The sequence below is a fragment of the Nycticebus coucang genome, chromosome X (assembly GCF_027406575.1).
Source record: "Nycticebus coucang isolate mNycCou1 chromosome X, mNycCou1.pri, whole genome shotgun sequence".
Classification (NCBI taxonomy): Eukaryota; Metazoa; Chordata; class Mammalia; order Primates; family Lorisidae; genus Nycticebus; species Nycticebus coucang.
Genome location: NC_069804.1, coordinates 31,602,963 through 31,622,294, shown reverse-complemented (window position 1 = coordinate 31,622,294; position 19,332 = coordinate 31,602,963). Strand labels below are relative to the sequence as shown.

Below are 19,332 nucleotides of genomic sequence, written 5' to 3'. Positions count from 1 at the left end.
TTGGTCGGTGTTGGGAGCCACTCATGGTTAAGATGGAAGCTTCCTTCTTATCCACATCTTGGCTGCCAGGTTGTAATAAAAGCAAGTCTCAGAGCAAGTTCTGTCTTGTATGAACATTTATTAGCCAGTGGATAGAAAACAATCTTACAGCATGTGCAGAGGTTCAGTGTGAGGTGTTCTCACAGTCTACACAGAGCATAGTCCTCTATCATAGCGGTTCTCAAAGTGTGGTCCCCAGACTAGCAGCGTCAGCATCACCTGGAAATTTATTAGAAATTCAGATTGTCGGGCCCTCCTCAGACCTATTAAATTAGAGAATCTGAGCGTGGGGCCTGGGAAATCTGTATTTTTAAACTAGCCCTCCAGGTGATTCTTACATTCATTCACATTTGAGAACAGTTGTTCTAGCGACAGGATTTTGCCAACTCTCTAATTGAATTCAGATGACCAAAAATCTGATGAACTATAGCTGGATATTTTGGGATCCAGCTTGGGCACCATTTCTACAGATGGAGGGCATACTAGATTCTTCTTAAACCCTTTAATGTAAAGGCGGGGAATGTTTCTAAACCTTTTTCAACAATCCTCCTATTTCACAAAGCACTAATATCACCAATGCAAGCCTGTCTAACATTAATTAGGATAATTAATGAAACCCCTGGTGTAACAGGAGCTAAATATAGTTGAATCACTTACAGCGGCGCCTCTGGAGTGAGGCTTTGTGATTAATTGCTAGCCAACCACCCCTGGAGTGTACATTCCTGATTAAGACAACTGACCGCCTCGCCAGTGTAGCTTAAGCTAACACACACATACATCATATTGTACTGTTTATGCGAGAGTTGTTTTTTTTTTTTTTTTTTTTTTTTTTGTAGAGACAGAGTCTCACTTTATGGCCCTCGGTAGAGTGCCGTGGCCTCACACAGCTCACAGCAACCTCCAACTCCTGGGCTAAGCGATTCTCTTGCCTCAGCCTCCCGAGTAGCTGGGACTACAGGCGCCCGCCACAACGCCCGGCTATATGCGAGAGTTTTTTAAAACTCTTAAAATTTACTTTATTAAGGCATAATTTAAGCACTATAAAATTATTCCATTTTAAGTGCACAGTTTGAGTATTGACGAATGTATATACTCTTGTGACCAGCACACCAATTAAAATATATAACATTTCAATCACCTGGAAAATACCCTTGCGTTACCCACTCCCACCCCATTCCACGCTACCATCTTGTCACTGTAGCTGAGTTTTACCTATTCTAGAATTTCATATAAATGGAATCAAACAGTATGTACAATTTTGTGCCTGGCCTCTTTTACTCAGCTTAATGTTTTTTCAGATCAATTCACATTGTTGCATTATCAGTAGTTAGTTCCTTTTTATTGCAGTGTAGTATTCCATTGAATGACTGTACCACTATTTATTTCTGTTACCCTATTGATTTATTCCCAGTTTGTGGCTACTATGAATAAGGCTGCTATGGACGTACATGTCCATATCTTTTTTGTGGACATATGTTTTTATTTCCTTTGGATAAATATCTAGGAATAGAATATTTGGGTCATAAAATAGGCACATGTTTAATTTCATAAGAAACTGCTAAACTGGTTTTCAAAGTCATCATATTGTTTTGCATTCCCACAAGCAATATGTGAGCATTCCAGTTGCTCCATATCCTCACCAATATGCAGTATTGCCAGTCTTTTATTTTTTTATTTTTTTGTTTTTATGCTGAATAGTTTAAATTACAGGCATTGTTTTCTTTTTCCTAATTTAAATTCAGACTTTTATGTTTGGTCTGTGCAAAAACCATAAAGCTAAAAATGCTGACCCAAATGACTTGGATATGGATTAAATTATCGCCTTTTGCTAATACCCCATTAGAACTGGTTTCGTGGGTGCCGTTTGATTATGGCAGTCAGTCTTGTTTGCCAATATGTTTTTCCTTTCATCTTTTTGTTCATTGATTTATTCAATCAGCCAAACAGTTCTAGCCATATTAGACTTACCTTTTCAGACATCTGTTGTATATTAAGTTTCTGGGAAATATTATGGAAGTAGGTGACAGCTCCAAAAAGCTCCTTGAAGACAAGAAGGAGCTTTTTGGAGCTGGATTCTTAAAACATACATACACAGGACTGCCAGAAAAGAAATGTAGTCCAGTGTTATCTAGACTTGTATGGACCTCCTGAGTAAGGACATCATCTAAATATAGCTTTGTGCTATGTGACATGAGTCAGGGCTTGATAGACAGGTGACTATAGAAACCACAGTAGCATAAATTGCAGAGTTGTTACCATACACTGAGTATTAAATGATTGTACCTTGAAATATAAAGCCAAAGGTTTATTTTAATTCCAATTATATTTTAAAATACATCTCATTCATATACATAGACACACATATATGTTAAGTGAAAAATACTCATTTTTTTTTTTTTTTTGTTTGAGACAGAGTCTCACTCTGTCGCCCTTGGTAGAGTGCCATGGTGTCACAGCTCACAGCAACCTCCAGCTCTTGGGCTTAGGCGATTCTCTTGCCTCAGCCTCCCGAGGAGCTGGGACTACAGGCGCCCGCCACAATGCCCAGCTATTTTTTGTTGCAGTTTGGCCGGGGCTGGGTTCGAACCCACCACCCTCCGTATATGGGGCCGGCGCCCTACTCACTGAGCCACAGGCACCGCCCAAAAAAATACTCGAAATGTTAACAGTGTCTGTTTGGGGGGTATGGGATTATAGATGATTTGTTTATTTGATTTTTATATTTTTCATTAATTTCTAAGTTTTCTACCATGAGCATGTATGTATATTGTTTCTAATCAGAAAAGATGCTGTATTGTCACTTGATTGTTAAGTTCATATTAACTATTTCAATTATTCATTGTTTTCTTTAATCTTGCATAGCGGAGATTCACTATAGTCGACCCAGATTACAGTCTATTTAAGGAAAAATGCCTATCCCTTTCCCTTTTGGGAACAAGGGCTACATGCCTACCCTGCAGGCAATGCCACTATAGTCCTTCACAGAATTTAGCTTTCCTAATTGTCAGAGGGCAAAAGGTCACGTTGACAGAATTTTACCTCCCAGAGTGTGGGGCATAGACGCAATTTTTTTAGGCTATTTTTGTGGTGGTTGTAGTTGCTGGCAAATCATTGGGGGATTTTGTCTGTGCTTTCTTATAAAATAACAAATGATCTTTGTTTCCTTCCTTTTTTTTCCAGCTGACCTGAATAATGTCAGGTTCTCAGCTTATAGGACTGCCATGAAACTCCGAAGACTGCAGAAGGCCCTTTGCTGTAAGTATTAACTGGTACTTGAAGATCTTGATAATTTTTCTTTGCTTAAAAGAAAAAGTGCATCGGGGATATTTTCACTTGGAGAGGGGAGAAATAGCTGTCACAAGTCCTGTTGCAACCTAGAATTCATTCTTTAAAATATCTTTAGCCTACTGTTTGCCAAAGACTGTTAAACTATTTTATTGTTTAGAATCAGTCATTTCTGTTAACATTCCTCAGTTACTAATTTGAATTAATAAGATACTGATCATTTTTTATCTTTCAACTAATGACATTGGCATCCATAACTACCCTTATGAAACTTGCATTATTTCCCCCCATTCTACTTTTGTCTTTTTATTTTTATAAAATGTATTTGGCTATTAGATGACTGTGACTATTTTTATGTTTTTCTTTGTGATACGGGAGCCTTCAGAAGACTGTGACTATCTTATCCAAAACAACATTCACAGATGTCTCTGGATTATTAGCTTGAATACTGACTTTCAGATGAATGGTGTAACAGAGGAAAGATGACAAGATTGCCTTTTTTTTGTCATACATCTGTGGGAAAATCCTGAAGTGTTACATAGCTCTATCATTTCATCAGATAGTTTATTTATAACTCTGTTATCAACAAAATGAGTTATGATATAATATTGTTTATGTGCCTCGATGATATGCCTGTGAAATGGACAGGCACAGTTTCCACCCTGATGGAACTTGCAATCTAATGAGGGATATCCCTGATGTGTGTAAAATCTGGAGACATAGGCAAATGTACATGTAAGGTCATCAAGAATGTCTAGAATCAATTAAAAAACTAAAGTGATATAATCTATATTTCTAGGTTTTATGGGCTCCCTGAGGAAAAATGAAGAGATAGTTCCAATGTCATGTACTTAGTTGTATATAACAGTGGCAGAATGGGGTGGTGTGTGAGCAGCTACCTGTGCGGGGTGAGGTTCAGAGAAGGTTTGTTTGAAGAGGAGATGTCTTAAGTTAGGTGAGTCCAGAAGGGTAAGTAGAGCTCACTATAGGAAGAGTGTTCTAGTCAGAGGAAGAGAACGAGAGGAGGAACCCAGAGAAAGCATGATTCTTTTGGAAACTGAACATACTTCAGTATAGCTAAAGCACACAATTCCAGGGAAAGGCTATTGGTATAAAATTAGGCTGGAGAGAGGAAGCAGGAGGCAGATTGTGAAAAATTAAAAAATTTAGAGGTCAGTGGGGAGCCAGTCAGGATTTTCATTTTAAAAGATCGTCCTGACTGTGGAACAGACTGTTGATTAGGGGGTTGCGGGTCTGACCGGAGAGAGCTATTGCAGTAATCTGAACTACCAACATGGTGGCCTGAATTGGCAAAATAGGAATGGAGATAAGTGAAGAGATTTAGAAATATTTAAGACGTGGATTTGACAGGTGGCAGTAATTTATTTGATGTAGTAGATGAAAAAAAGTCAAGGAAGACATTAGGAGCTTGGCTCGGGATACCAGGTGAATGGTAGGCTTGCCTGGTAGGGTCAGACACGAAGCTGTGGTGCTCAGGAGAAATATACAGACAATACTTAGGCATTATCAGCATGTGCATGCTGATTGGAATCATGGAGAGTTTGACAAGGGAGTGTAGAGTGAGAAGGGAAGAGTTCTTCAGGATAGAAGTTGAGCACCCTATAAATAGGGGACTGCACAGGAGTGGCCAGCACAGGAGGAGGAAAATCCCAAGAGGTTATAGTGCCACATACTGTATGGGTAAACAAAGAAGAATGAACCTTTCACGGGGGTTAGATGTTGCTGGGCTATCAGAATGACATTGGGGAGTGCCCATTGGATTTCACAACAAGGAGGTGTTAAGTGCCTTTGGTGAGATTTTAGAGGCACAGTAGAGGTGGTGTAGTAAGCTGAAAAGTGAGTCAAGAATGGGGATGTGGATAGAGATGGTTGGTATGGACCATCCATGCCATTTGGAGAAACAATTGTGAGGGGGAGGGAAGTAGGAGTGATGGCTAGCTGGAAGGAGCCTGGGGAGTTAATGGGGATAAACACACAGTTATGCATTGTTCAAAGATGGGGATATAATCTGAGAAATGTGGAATTGGGAAAATAGGGAATTTGACACTATAATAACCTTCAGTCACTTGAGGTGATAACCTTGTAATAAAGTTAAGCTCTGAATGTAGAATAATTTCTTTAAATTTTTGCTTTTAAATAGATTTGAAATTCTCAGCATTTCTTGTGTGTGACGTTTCTCATATTCGAAAAAACATTCACATGTAGCAAAATTAAGGTGTATTTATCTAAATTAAGTACTAGATTCTCAAGAACACTAGGAAGATCTCATGCATAGTAGGGATATAGAATGAAGCGTTTGCCAGGCCTTCATTATTGAAAACATGTGGTCACGTTACTCCTAACTTCAGTAGATGATTTAAAATTTTCCTCTTAATTTTATATTTGCTGAGGTTTATCTTCCAGCCTTTCTGCCTGCAGAGTCATGATAAAGAACTATTGTTTGTGGCACAGGCAAATAAAACTTGCCCTGACTAGCCTTTCCTACCAAAGGCCACTTCTCCTAACTCTTACTTTAATGAAAATTAATGATGTTATCTCAGTGATTTCCTGATGCCAGTGAAGAGTTGAATTACAGACACTGTAGAAAACATGCTATGCCACCTCTATTAAGCACTTGATCTTAGGTTTTTTCACTTCCCTATCAAAGTTTCAATATTGCAGAAAACCGTGTAACACAGTTTTATCCACTACAGAGAATTCACTATTTAAGTGGGGAGCATCACCATTGGCCTATAATGTCCCCGGGTTTGTAATCAGTTAAATACTGCATGACTCCCTACTGCGACTCCCTACTGCCTTTCAACTCATTGTGAATGAAAATTAAACTTGATAGAAAAACAGAAACAAAGAGAATATCTTGGTAAGAAAGATTTGTAAGCTGGTTAATATGGCCAATACTTCATTGAAAGCTATAAGGAAGGTAACCTCAGCGTTTTCTTTCTCACTGTAGTTCTGATGACATTCCTTAGGTGTGTAGCTTCTAAAATTAAAAAAATAGAGCAAAAATAAAAATGCACATAACAAAGCAAGTATATTTATATTTAGTTTATTTGTGTGTGGTGGGTTGGAGAGAGCCCAAACCATAGGGCTAAATATACTACAAGTGATACGTGTGATAAATACTCTGCAAACAACAAGAAATAGAGAACCGTTTGCCTCTGTTCAACTAGAGCACACATTATAGAGATTTGGTGGTATGGCCCGGAGTTGTCTGAATAGTCCCAGCTTCTAGACTCACCCTCACCATGACAAATCCAGTGAAAAAATAGCTCCCTACTCCATAAATGCACCTCACCTTTTGATAGTGCACTAAGGGTGGCATTAGACAGGGTTCAGTTGCTAAAGAAGACTCAGAGGAGACACAATAACAAGGCTTACAAATCTACTGCCAGAAAAGACTACCTTAGGACAAGAGAATTAAAGTCGGGATATGGATCTACCTCCACAGTCTGTCTCCACTGCAAGGGGTCTCAAGAGACCAGTATAATTATTTTACCCCTCTCCTACAAAAATTTACTTTTCCCATATACCCTGTATTATTTTTCACCTGAGTTAGAGGCCATGACTCTGTTACTTCTAAGTCAAAAACATCTTGAGAACATACCCCAACGAATTTTCTCAATTCATACAGTTTGACAAATTTTGGTGCCCCAAAGAGAGAAGTCCTGTAACAAGATCTGTCCATCTCCTAAGGGATAAATAAAAATACTATAGTCCTATTTAAAATGTGTGTACTGCCCATGAGTTGCACGCAAGAGGAAGAATGGCTGGCCCTCGGTTGTGATGGTGAAGCTTATCAGTCTAGACAGCACACCATCCTTACCCTTCCTCCTGGAATTGGATGCCCTTGAGATGCTTTTCTAGCACTAAGAGGCCTTTTTCATTTCATCATCAGTTTATCTTTTCTCATTCAAGGCAAATTCTGCCTGGCCAGATACTCTTAGCCCAGCTCCTAATTCTTCCAAGTTCTTTTATTTCAAATGGTCCAGTGCTCTTTGCTTCACCAGACATGTTGTTGCCATTGGGAATTAACATCTTTAATACAACTAGGAAATAAATTTGAGACACAAAAATGTTGTCTTCCAAGCTAAAAATCACAGGAATAGTAATTACTCCTAAATAGACTTTGGTTTGAATATGATGCAGAAATTTCTATAACCATTCACATCACATCAAATTTCTGGCTTTTTAATCTCAGGAAAGTAGGCCTCACCATATTAAACTTAATTATTTCTCAGTCATCCAAGTGTCTCAATTGTCCCTCTATCTCTATGCACTTAGGCTTTTCATATGAAGTAATGGGGTAGATGGCTATTTTTTGTGTGGAATATTTTGACAGATGAGGCATATAGCACATGAACCTTGTACCACATACCTAATACCTTTTTTAAATCTAAATCATTGCAATTAATGGCCACACAATGTTCATTCAAGTTGTTATAGATCATTGTTCTCCCGATTTGACTGGGTTAATATTCCCACAGGGTACTTTCCAACACAGGTGCTTAATAACAGATATATCCTGAGAAAGAAGGACCCAAAGACATATTAATTAATATTAACCAAAGCCACATTAACATTGATTTGGTTTTTTTGCTTCTATGTGTGTGTTTTTTTTTCTTTGTTTTTTTTTTTGTTTTGAGACAGAGTCTCAAGCTGTTGCCCTGGGTAGAATACCGTGACACCACAGCTCACAGCAACCTCAAGCTCCTGGGCTCAAGTGATTCTTTTGCCTCAGCCTCCCACATTGGGACCACAGGCACCTGCCACAACGCCCGGGCATTTTGTTGTTGTTGTTGCAGTTGTCATTGTTGTTGGTTTTTTTGTTTGTTTTATTGTTGGGGATTCATTGAGGGTACAAGAAACCAGGTTACACCGATTGCATTTGTTCGGTAAAGTCCCTCTTATAATTGTGTCTTGCCCCCCCAAATGTGTGTCACACCCAAGACCCCCACCTCCTTCCCTCCTCTCTCTCTCTGTTCTCCCCTTCCCCTACCCCTACCGTGTACTAGGTCATTAATTGTCCTCATATGAGAATTGAGTACATATGATTCATGCTCCTCCATTCTTTTTTTTTTTTTTTTTTTGAGGGGGACAGAGTCTCAAGCTGTCACCCTGAGTAGAGTGCTGTGACGTCATAGCTCACAGCAACCTCAGACTCTTGGACTTAAGTGATTCTCTTGCCTCAGCCTCCTTAGTAGCTGGGACTACAGGCACCGGCCACAACACCCGGCTATTTTTTGGTTGTAGTTGTCATTGTTGTTTGGCAGGCCCAGGCTGGATTCAAACCCTCCAGTTCCAGTGTATGTGGCTGGCGCCCTAGCCACTGAGTCACAGGTGCTGAGCCTATGTTCCTCCATTCTTATGACACTTTACTAAGAATAATGTGTTCTACGTCCATCCAGGTTAATACAAAGGATGTAAAGTCTCCATCTTTTTTAATGGCTGAGTAGTATTCTGTGGTATACATATACCACAGCTTGTTAATCCATTCCTAGGTGTAGCAGCCCATTTAGCCTATGGCTAGGAGGAGTGAGAGTTATAAGAAATACCTGTATAGCTCAATAATGGAACACCTTGGTGAAAAGGGCATGGAGAGGGATTTAGCTCTAACAAGCATGAGAGCTCGCGAGATGAGAGCAGTTGTGAATTGGCAGTCTCTACACCTGTGGTGCTGAGCGGCACGAGATCAGCCTTATATTAGGCTGGAGGAGCAGGTAGTCAGGGGCATGCGCATTCCATTACAGACCCGCTTACTCTGGCTCTGGCTCTGGCTCTGGCTCCGGCTCCGGCTCCGGCTCCGGCTCCGGCTCCGGCTCCTTTCCTGCCTGCAGAACGCCAGCACGGCGTCTCTCTGCTGAAGATTACCAAGCTCTGCTAAAGACTAAGATCTATCTAAGAAGACTGCTTTACTCTCGCTCTCTCTCTCCCCAGCTGAAGTAGATAGCCCTCAGGCACCTAACAGACCTGAGCAAGGTAACTTAGTGGTCTGTGTCGGGAACCTACTTAAGCCGGGCCCGAGACCTGGCCAGTCTTGGGCCCTGACAAGTGGTGTCAGGAATGAGATGTGACACCTAGGTTAGTGGGCGTTTAAGCTGTTTCCACATTTTGGTGATTGTAAATTGAGCTGCAATAAACAATCTAGTGCAAGTGTCCTTATGGTAAAAGGATTTTTTTCCTTCTGGGTAGATGCCCAGTAATGGGATTGCAGGATCAAATGGGAGGTCTAGCTTGAGTGCTTTGAGGGTTCTCCATACTTTCTTCCAAAAAGGTTGTATTGGTTTGCAGCGTAAAAGTGTTCCTTTCTCTTCACAATCATGCCAGCATCTGTAGTTTTGAGATTTTTGTGACGTAGGCCATTGTTACTGGGGTTAGATGATATCTCAGGGTGGTTGTTTTTTTTGTTTTTTTGAGACAGAGTCTCACTGTGTCACCCTTGGTAGAGTGCTGTAGAGTCACACAGCTCACAGCAACCTCAAACTCTTGGGCTTAAGCAATTCTCTTGCCTCAGCCTCCCAAGTAGCTGGGACTACAGGCGCCCACCACAACCCCCAGCTATTTTTTGGTTGTAGTTGACATTGTTGTTTGGCAGGCCTGGGTTGTGTTCGAACCCGCCAGCTCCAGTGTATGTGGTTGGTGCCCTAGCTGCTGAGCTACAGGCATCGAGCTGTCAGAGTGGTTTTGATTTGCATTTCTCTAATAATTGGGAATAATGAGCATTTATTTATCGTATGTCTGCTAGCCATGTCATGGTTTTAGCAGGTTCGAACCCACCAGCCTTGGTGTATGTGGCTGGCGCTGCCCACATTAACGTTGTTTGATGGAGTCCTGGTCCTGGTTAGCACGCTCATCTCTTCTTCCAGTGTGGTCAATAGTGTGGCCTACTATTGCACTCAATTCTTGGCTCTTCCAAGGGGGTTTTAATAGAGTTTTTCACCCAAGGGGCATCTGATTCTAAGCTAAGGGAGCATATTATTTTCTTACTGTAAGCTTCTCCCTAGACACTAACATTATGTTAGATTTTTGCTTTTAAAAAATCTATTTGGGGGCTTCTTTCCCCTCAGCAGCAATCTTACCCTTTTTCCTTTATCATTCATTTAATCCAAACCATAGCCCCCATGCACAAAGTATAGTCCCTAACTCATGAAGGTTCAATTTAGCAGTTTTTGACTTTACAGTCGTGCAAAAGTGATACTCATTCAATAGAAACCATACTTCTAAATTTGAATTTTGACCTTTTCCTGGATCAGCAATATGCAGTATGAGACTCGAGATGCTAGAAGTAGCAGTGACCTACAGCTCCCAGTCAACTATGAGACCATGAAGGTAAATAACCAGAGTGTACTGTGTTGCCAGATGGTTTTGCCCAGTTGTAGACTAATGTATGTGTTCTGAATGTGTGAGTAGACTAGGTTATGATCACTAGGTTAGGTGTAATTAAAGGTATTGTTTGTTGACTTGTGATAGTTTTAACTTACTATGGGTTTATTGAGACCATCGTAAGTTGAGGATCATCTGTATGTCCCTTGGGTTCAGCTACTGGCTAGTCTGTATTTATCTGGTAGCAAGATAAGACATAGACATGCCAGGGCTTCCCCTTTAGTTAATTTCCAATGGTAAGGGATCAGATTGAATCACTATGGAGAGGTTGGGCTGTCCTGTCTGCTAGGCAAAAAACACAAGGTACAGGGAAGGAGTAATCCATTCCATTGATCCTTGTGGAATTCTTGTATTTAAGTTCCAAGTTATAGCCATTGTATTTTGTTTTGGAATATTATTAGCCTTTGAGATTCTAATTGTAGCCCCAGTCAGGGGACTACTAGGTCTGGCATCAAAAAGAAAATTGTGGTGAAGTAGGGAAAGCCTGTTTGAATAATCCTTTTAATTGTAATTGGTCTCACAGGTATAGCCCATTTCTCAAAAGTGATAGATGCTGGGGAGTTTTGGTTGGAACTCCACCTGCAGGCCAGACAGGGCGAAGCTCAACTGAAGATTTCTGAATTTACTTTAAGCTTTTGCTCACACAACCAAAGAATTGAATTTTTAGCATCCCTGCCATCAGTTTGCAGTTGCCTTCTAATCCATTTTAATTCTTTAGGTTCAAGTTCTACCACTTCCAGATTCCACTAGAAAGTTGTATCTTCAGCAACCAATTTAAAAGCCTGTGCTCCTTCAAACCAAGGGTCGCTTGGCAACTAGCATGAGCAGTTCATTTTTCTCTTTTGTGCGAATCATCTTTTTGCTATCTAAATAATGCCTTAGTCGTGTTTTTTAGCTAATAATGAGTTGGGAGTCTTCTAAACAATCTCACTACTAACACTGACTGCACGGATGGTGGCAGTTAGAGTACAATTGCTAAAGAGGACTTGCAGAACCCCAAATGACAATGTTTACAAATCTACAATTCATTGCAGGGAAAGGATAAAATACACCAACAACATTTAAAACCCAAATATGCATCATAGCCACAGGCTGCCTCCTAGCATAGGGTGCAGAGAGGCAGGTTCTAAGTCTAATTGCCCTCTCTCTGCAAGGACCACACCAAGATGCATTTTTCTCTCTTGAATGGAGCCACTGATATGAGCACAAATTAGAGTTTCAGCCAAGGTTTCTTATATCCTGGTGGTGACCTAGGAATATTTTTCCTATGTAAGCAGCCCCAAACGCAGTGTGGCTTCTGCATGTCCCACCAAGACTGGGTAAAAGTGGTCAATGTTATTGTTAGCAGTAAACAGTGATGATAACCTGTAACCCATGGCTACACATGTCACCTTTTTTCATTGTTTTGACCAGAAATCTGTGCTGTGTAGGTATTTTAGCAAAACATCTCATGCTAACTCCAGACCCTCTGGAATTAACCCTTTCAACCTTTGACCACCTATCACTGTACAAATAAATACATCATTGTGCATTGACTTTTCTTTTCTTTTTTTTTTTTTTTTTGAGACAGTCTCACTCTGTGGCCCTGGTAGAGTACCATGGTATCCTCATCGTTTGCAGCAACCTCAAACTTTTGGGCTCAAGAGATCTCCTTGCCTCAGCCTCCTGAGTAGCTGAGACTACAGGTGCCCACCATGATATTTAGCTAGTTTTTTTCTGTTTTTAGTAAAGAGTGAGCCTTGCTCTTACTCTTGCTTAGGCTGATCTCTGAACTCCAGCAATCCACCAGCCTCAGCACCCCAGAGTGCTAGGATTACAGGTATGAGCCACCCTTCCCAGCCCAGTTGACTTTCTTTTTTTTTTTTTATTAAATCATAACTGTATACAATGGTATGATTATGGGGCATCATACACTCACTTCATAAACCATTTGACACATTTTTATCACAGTGGTTAACATAGCCTTTCCGGCGTTATCTCAGTTACTGTGCCAAAACATTTACATTCTATATTTACCAAGTTTCGCAAATACCCCTGTACCAGAATGTTTATTGCAGCCCAATTCATAATAGCTAAGTCATGGAAAATACCAGTTGACTTTCTTGCTGTGCAAAAGATTTGCTTGGGAAATCTTTCAGCCTTAGGTGTAAGCTGTTTATAGAAAGGTGTGAAGTCAACAATAGTCTCCTCTTCTGGCGGGACGCAGTTGGCAGAGTGGCTCACGCCTGTAATCCTAGCACTCTGGGAGGCTGAGGCAGGTGGATTGCCTGAGCTCACAAGTTCAAGACCAGCCTGAGCAAGAGCGAGACCTCATCTCTAAAAATAGCTGGGCATTGTGACGGTCGCCTGTAGTCCCAGCTACTTGGGAGGCTGAGGCAAGAGAATCGCTTGAACCCAAGAGTTTGAGGTTGCTGTGAGCTATCCCACCACAGCACTCCACCAAGGGTGACAAAGTGAGACTCTGTCTCAGAAAAAAAAAAGTCTCCTCTTCCTACAAGCACCTTCTGCTGCCTGGAAAGGAAAAGTCAGTGGACAGATAGTAGTTCTTCTACCATTATTCCCTCCTTTCTCTGTTTATGCTAATTAGGTTACAGAATTATTTATATATCAACAGAGTATATCCATGTTGACCCATAGGATGAGTTCAGGGTTGTGTAAACATCGTGGGGCTTTTTTCCCCCACTAGCAAGCTTCGTGGTGGTTCTCGTTCCCCCCTCTGTTGTTATTAGTATAGAATGCAGAATGGTTCTACTTTTCTGTAAAGTCAGTAGGGGACCTTCTGCCACCCACCTTTCCCCCTTTCAGTATATACCTCCCTGAGAAATCGGGGAAACACAGGTGTCCTGCCATAACACCTAAAGAACATCTCTACATCTCTGCTCTCAGTTTTCTCAACAGAAAAGTGATTATAAAGGTGCTTTCTAGTTCTAAAAGTCTGATTCTGTAAGAAAAAAACAAAATCTGTCTCAGCTCCACATTTGTAAGCGTGCGTAGGAGAGAAGACAATTCACATTTGAACGTAGAAGGTTGAAATGATGAGGCACAACCAGAACTACTAGTGATATCCTTGTGCTTAAGTCTTCCCTCTCTCGCTATTGTTTGCTTTCTCTGCAATCCAAGAGGATCCTAGAGAGCTAGTCATTTTTGTCCTGTCCCCACCCTTTCTTATCCCCGTAGCCCTCATGCTCAGGGACACCACCAAATGGTCCCTATTCTTCAATGGTTTCAAAGTCTGTAGCATCCTCTACTGTAAAAAATATTTTTGAAAGAGAAGGTATATTAGAATACCTGGTCTTTCTATGGCTTTAAAAATATATCCGCTAGGGAAGATGCTAGAGGATATATATTTTTTTTAAAATGGAAATTCCTAGCTTGAGAAAAAAGGATAGTTTCACAAAACTGTGTCTGCTGGTTGCTTATTGAAACTTTTTTTTTTTTTTTTTTGAGACAGAGTCTCACTATGTCACCCTCTGTAGAATGCTGTGGTGTTACAGCTCACAGCAACCTCAAACTCTTGGGCTTAAGCAGTTCTCTTGCCCCAGCCTCCCAAGTAGCTGGGACTACAGGTGCCCACCACCAGGCCCGACTATTTTTTGGTTGTAGTTGTCATTGTTGATAGGTAGGTCTGGGCTGGGTTTGAACCCGCCAGCTCCGATGTACGTGGCTGGCACCCTAGCCGCTGATCTAAAGGTGCCGAGCCATGCTTATTGAAACTTTTAGAAATAAGTAATCATTATGTTTAACGTTTTGTCAAAAAAAATCTCAGTGTATTCAAGATGTTTATTTCGAAAAGCATGTGTCTGCATGGCAATTAAACTGTCCCTATTGATTTTTCTCACCACCTTTTAGGCCCATAGCATGGGCTCTGTATACCTAAAGAGAAGTTAAAATGGTTCTGTGAAAGTGGAGTTCTGTTTGATAATGTTTGTTTTGGGAAATGCGTTCTTCAATCTTCCATGACAGATTGTTCTCGTGTTTAACCATATCCGGTTTTAGCAGAGCACACTGTGCAATATTTCTCTTTTAACTGTGTCATCTTCTGCTCCTGTAATTTCAGAGCAATTGCTTTGCCCCCCTCTGGAGCTGTTTATACTCCAAATTTTGTGTTCTATGTGTTACCCATTCACCTGTACAGAGTTGAGAGCAGACCCAATAAAATGAAATTCATGCAATTTTGCTTTTTGTTTGTTTCCCTCACATGGGTAAATTAGACTCTTAATACTAAAGTCTTCCAAATTCTCACTTGTTCTTATTTCCTTGAATCGGAAGCAAAACATTTGTAATGATTAAAGCACAATAACAAAAAAAAAAAAAAAAAAAAAACAAAAAAACAGAAAAAACTTCAAGCCACCCATGGCTTCCTTCAATATGTAAGGAAACATATTGGGAATATTGGGTTTTGGAAAAAATCCGTTCTTCTCTCGCAACAATGGAACCGGTGTGCTGTGTTTCTAAGTGTTCTCACTACCTGCACTTGAAAATGTACCCTCCGAGGAAGTGAAGCACAGAGGAGAGACAGAGAATGAAAATTTGGGTCTTTTGTCCCTGGACACCTCTCTAGCCTCCCGTGCAGTCTCTATTCAGTCTTGTCCTCCTCACGTGGTTATGGCTACGTGCACTGTTATTTTTGTTTGCTTGTTCTTTACTCTTTGCCCCACCTGACTCCTCCTCAGATCAGTCTACCAAATTACGTTCCTTTCGGCCACCTTAAAGTCTTGGCTTCCATTAAAAGAGATCATTTCTCTTTCTCTCTCTCTCTCGAGACTATTTCAAAGTAAAAGAGGCCTTCCCTTCCATAGATGGAATGCCAGTCCAGGACATTTTAAGGAAACTAGTACATGGTAACACAGAGCTTTACTCACTGGGATAAAAGACAAAACAGGAAAACTGCTGTTGCCACCACCAGATCTCCTTCATGCTTCCAAGGAGACTCTGGAATTTTCTGTTTTCCTTTTTTAAAAGAGCAAAATGTGCGCTCTATAGGTCTTAACTATTATTTTTGTTTCTTTCCTAATCTTTAATTAGAACTAGCTACAAATAACTAGTAAAACACAGTAAAGCCTTAAATTTGCATTTCTTTATTATACCAAGAAAGCTGTTTACCCACTGGGCTGACCTGTGTTTATCTGAAGCTAGATTTATAATTGCATTGCCCTTTCCCCCTAGATGTGTGAGAGATTTACTTAATTAGCATTGATTCCTTGTCTCAAAGGACTGAGAATTCCGACCAGAGCGTAGGTGTAAATGGTGGTATAAAAGTAATGTTGTTGCATTTCTAATTTGGCTAATGAATTGGCTTTAGAGAAAAGCATCTTTTCATGACACTTGGTAATAAAGCTTGGGATTTGCTGATGTTGGGCAAGGTTGAAGTTTGACATTTGTTAAATTTGTGTCTTCTAGCAGATGATTAAATCCCAGCTCAGATCAAGGGAATCCCCTCCTTTAGCCTTATAAAATTCTTAGAGGACTTGAAAAGTACACTATAAAATACAATTTTAAGGTGAAAGGAGAAATAAATGAGCCTCAACTCTAAAAGCTGGATAGAGTATGCTGTTACTTCAGTTTGCTTATAGAAAAAATTTAGTGATCATTTTTTTCACCTAATGTTGAGGTAGCAGAGAGACACAGAAGTGACTGATGTTTCAAGGAGAAAAATGCATTATGATTATAAATACACAGCTAGAAGTAGTGTTTACACAAGCCTCACCATACAGATTAATCTAACTGATCTTTCTCCAATACTAATACAAGAAAGTGTCATCAGAATCTCTAAAAAAAATTTTTCTTATTCACCTGGAATGGATTCTGTTCCTGTAGAACAAGATAACAGTAATTCAAGGATGGGAATTGTCTCTTTGCCCACACCTTCACCCAATAGCAGTGGGATTTGAGAACTGGCTCAGACCCTGAATATTGGCCAAACTTATCAACTTGGAGCTAAGGGATGAAAGTAAAACACCTTTAAAAGAGGGTAGGGTTTGGGTTTGATGTTTACCAGAGTGTATAAGACATCCCTAACCAGGATTCTCAAAGCAAAAGGAAGGCTAGTGAAGGAAAGATTTTTACCCTTTGAATCATTTGTGATTTTTTTTTTTTTTTTTTTTTTTTTGTGGCTTTTGCAGTGGATCTCTTGAGCCTGTCAGCTGCATGCGATGCCTTGGACCAGCACAACCTCAAACAAAATGACCAGCCCATGGATATCCTACAGATCATTAATTGTTTGACCACTATTTATGATCGCCTGGAGCAAGAGCACAACAATTTGGTCAGCGTCCCTCTCTGCGTGGATATGTGTCTCAACTGGCTGCTGAATGTTTATGATACGTATGTATAGCAAATATTTTTTGGGGCTCTGTCATAGGAGGCTTAGCTTACAGAATGGGGACGGTGTAATTAGCATTACAACAAGGCCCCAGAAGCTGTGGACCTAATGCTATTCCTGTGACAAATCACTTCTGCATGTATATGACTTGAAAAATATTTTGATAAGCTGAAAAGTAAGAACCAGAAAATAGATTGCTCTTAGATTAGAAAACAAACAAAACCCCGAGACGTTCATTTTTCAAATAGTAGAATGAGTCAATGTGTAGCCATTGTTTGGTTCATTCCCTTTCTCACCCACGTATTTTGGAATTCCTCCATGCACTTGGGGTGTTGCTCTCTCCCACTGGCAGAAATGGATGCGTTCCTAGGGATGCTGGCACACCTGTCACCAGATCAGAATTGTCTTAGCTGATACTTAGGAGAATTTTACAAGATTATGAATTGATAGACCAAACAAAATGAAACAAACTTTTAATGCAGCAAATTCAGCTCCTTAAACTGAAGAAGTTGTTTGTTTTTTTGTTTGTTTGTTTTTTAATCAGGTTCTATGAAGTTTCAGTTTGGCACCTCCATTTATCACTCAGAGTGCAATTGTTTATTTCTTTTAAGATTCCAGGAGGTACCCTCAGTTCTAATTACTTTATTGAGCTTAGTGAAGACAATTGAGGAAGAGATCCAAAAGAATTGGTCTTGATTTTGACTGAATTCTTCCTAGACTTCAAAATTATTACACGCCCTGTTTCACACACATCAAGGATATACTCCCATTTGGAAATCTGGGGAGGTTTTCTAAAGGGAGTTGTATATCAGCTACTTTGCCTTTTGCTTTCGTTGTAGACTTTTACCATCTTTTTCATTCAAATGTATACCTTTTAATCTTTGTTACTTTTTAAGAAGGTATTGCTTTTTAAATTTCAGGACCACCTGCTGTTAAATTCATGATAATTATCTACCAAGTCTTTAATCATGTTAGATTTTAATTATGAATTACATTTACATTTGTTTTGATGAGCGTTTGTATTCAGATTTCCCCTCAAGTAAATATATTTTGGCTATTTTTCTTTCCAGATGATACATAAATGGATTCTGAATATATAACTTATATTCTACCCACCTAAAAATTGTGTGGGCATAATAGTAACTCCGTGACAACCTGGGTTTCTATATAAAGTTTATTTGTCAAACTTTACTTGACTTTAATTAAGAAGGGAAAAGATAAGAAAATCTTCCAATTATAAAAGTTTTGTTAATGCTTTAGGGTCCAGGATTCCTCTTTGACTGAGGGATTTAATAAATTGTACTAGTTGAAAGTTGAACATACTGTTCGCTGAAAATAACCACAGTTGGGACCTCTCCTTTGTGATTTGTAAGTGCTATGGAAGAATTATTCTCAACTCTTTTCTTTTCTAAACTAACATCCCATTGCATTTCATAATAAAATAGAAAGCTGAAAAATTATTGAAAGACATTTTCTATGAAATGGAAAACTTTTCATTTTCCATTTTTCCCATGAATAAAATAAGCTTGTCAATAAATTTATGTAAAATGTTTTATTTCAGGTTTCTATATGTAGAGTGAAAGCATATCTATATTAAAACATTGATATAGCAACACGTTACTTATAAATTTCTATTTTAGAGTATATATTTTAATGTTCTCTAATAGAGTGTGTCATATGGCCTGAAGAAATTAATTTTCCTTCCTTCCTTCCCTCCCTCCCTCACTCCCTCCCTCCCAGAGTCTCAAGCTATCACCTGGGTAGACTGCTGTGGCATCACAGCTCACAGCAACCTCAAACTCCTGGGCTTAAGCAATTCTCTTGCCTCAGCCTCCCAAGTAGCTGGGACTACAGGTGCCCGTCACAATGCCCGGCTATTTTTTGATTATAGTTGTCACTGTTTGGCAGGCCCAGGCCAGATTCGAACCCACCAGCTCTGGTGTATGTGGCTGGCACCTTAGCCACTTGAGCTACAGGTGCCACCCCAGATTAATTTTCTTCTTAATAAGGGGCAATCTGATGAAAATCTGAAAGAGTATTTAAGAGAGCAGAACAGTTAGTTATCGGTCATTTTGGGGGGCTTCAGTAACCAAAGCGGGTAATCTGCTTCAGTAACCAAAATAGCTTAGTGCCTAGCAGTAATTCTTCTACTTAAACCAAGGTGGCTCTCCATGGGAGAATAGAAGGATTTTTTTCCCTCTGTTTTATATGGAACTATTCTTACAGTTCAAGTAAAGGCTTTTAAGAATTAAAAATTTAGGCTAGGTGTGGTCACTCAGGCCTGT

The 19,332-nt window shown here is 39.9% G+C and overlaps 1 protein-coding gene across 13 annotated transcripts in view; it reads left to right on the top strand.

The window, feature by feature from the left end:
• DMD (dystrophin) overlaps nt 1–19,332 on the top strand; it is a 2,416,375-nt gene that overhangs the window by 2,298,672 nt on the left and 98,371 nt on the right. For all 13 annotated transcript variants that reach the window (XM_053581215.1, XM_053581214.1, XM_053581218.1 and 10 more), the window contains 2 exons: nt 3,220–3,294; nt 16,848–17,049. In XM_053581215.1, coding sequence (XP_053437190.1) covers nt 3,220–3,294; nt 16,848–17,049 — 277 coding nt within the window. The remainder of the gene's footprint in view (nt 1–3,219; nt 3,295–16,847; nt 17,050–19,332) is intronic.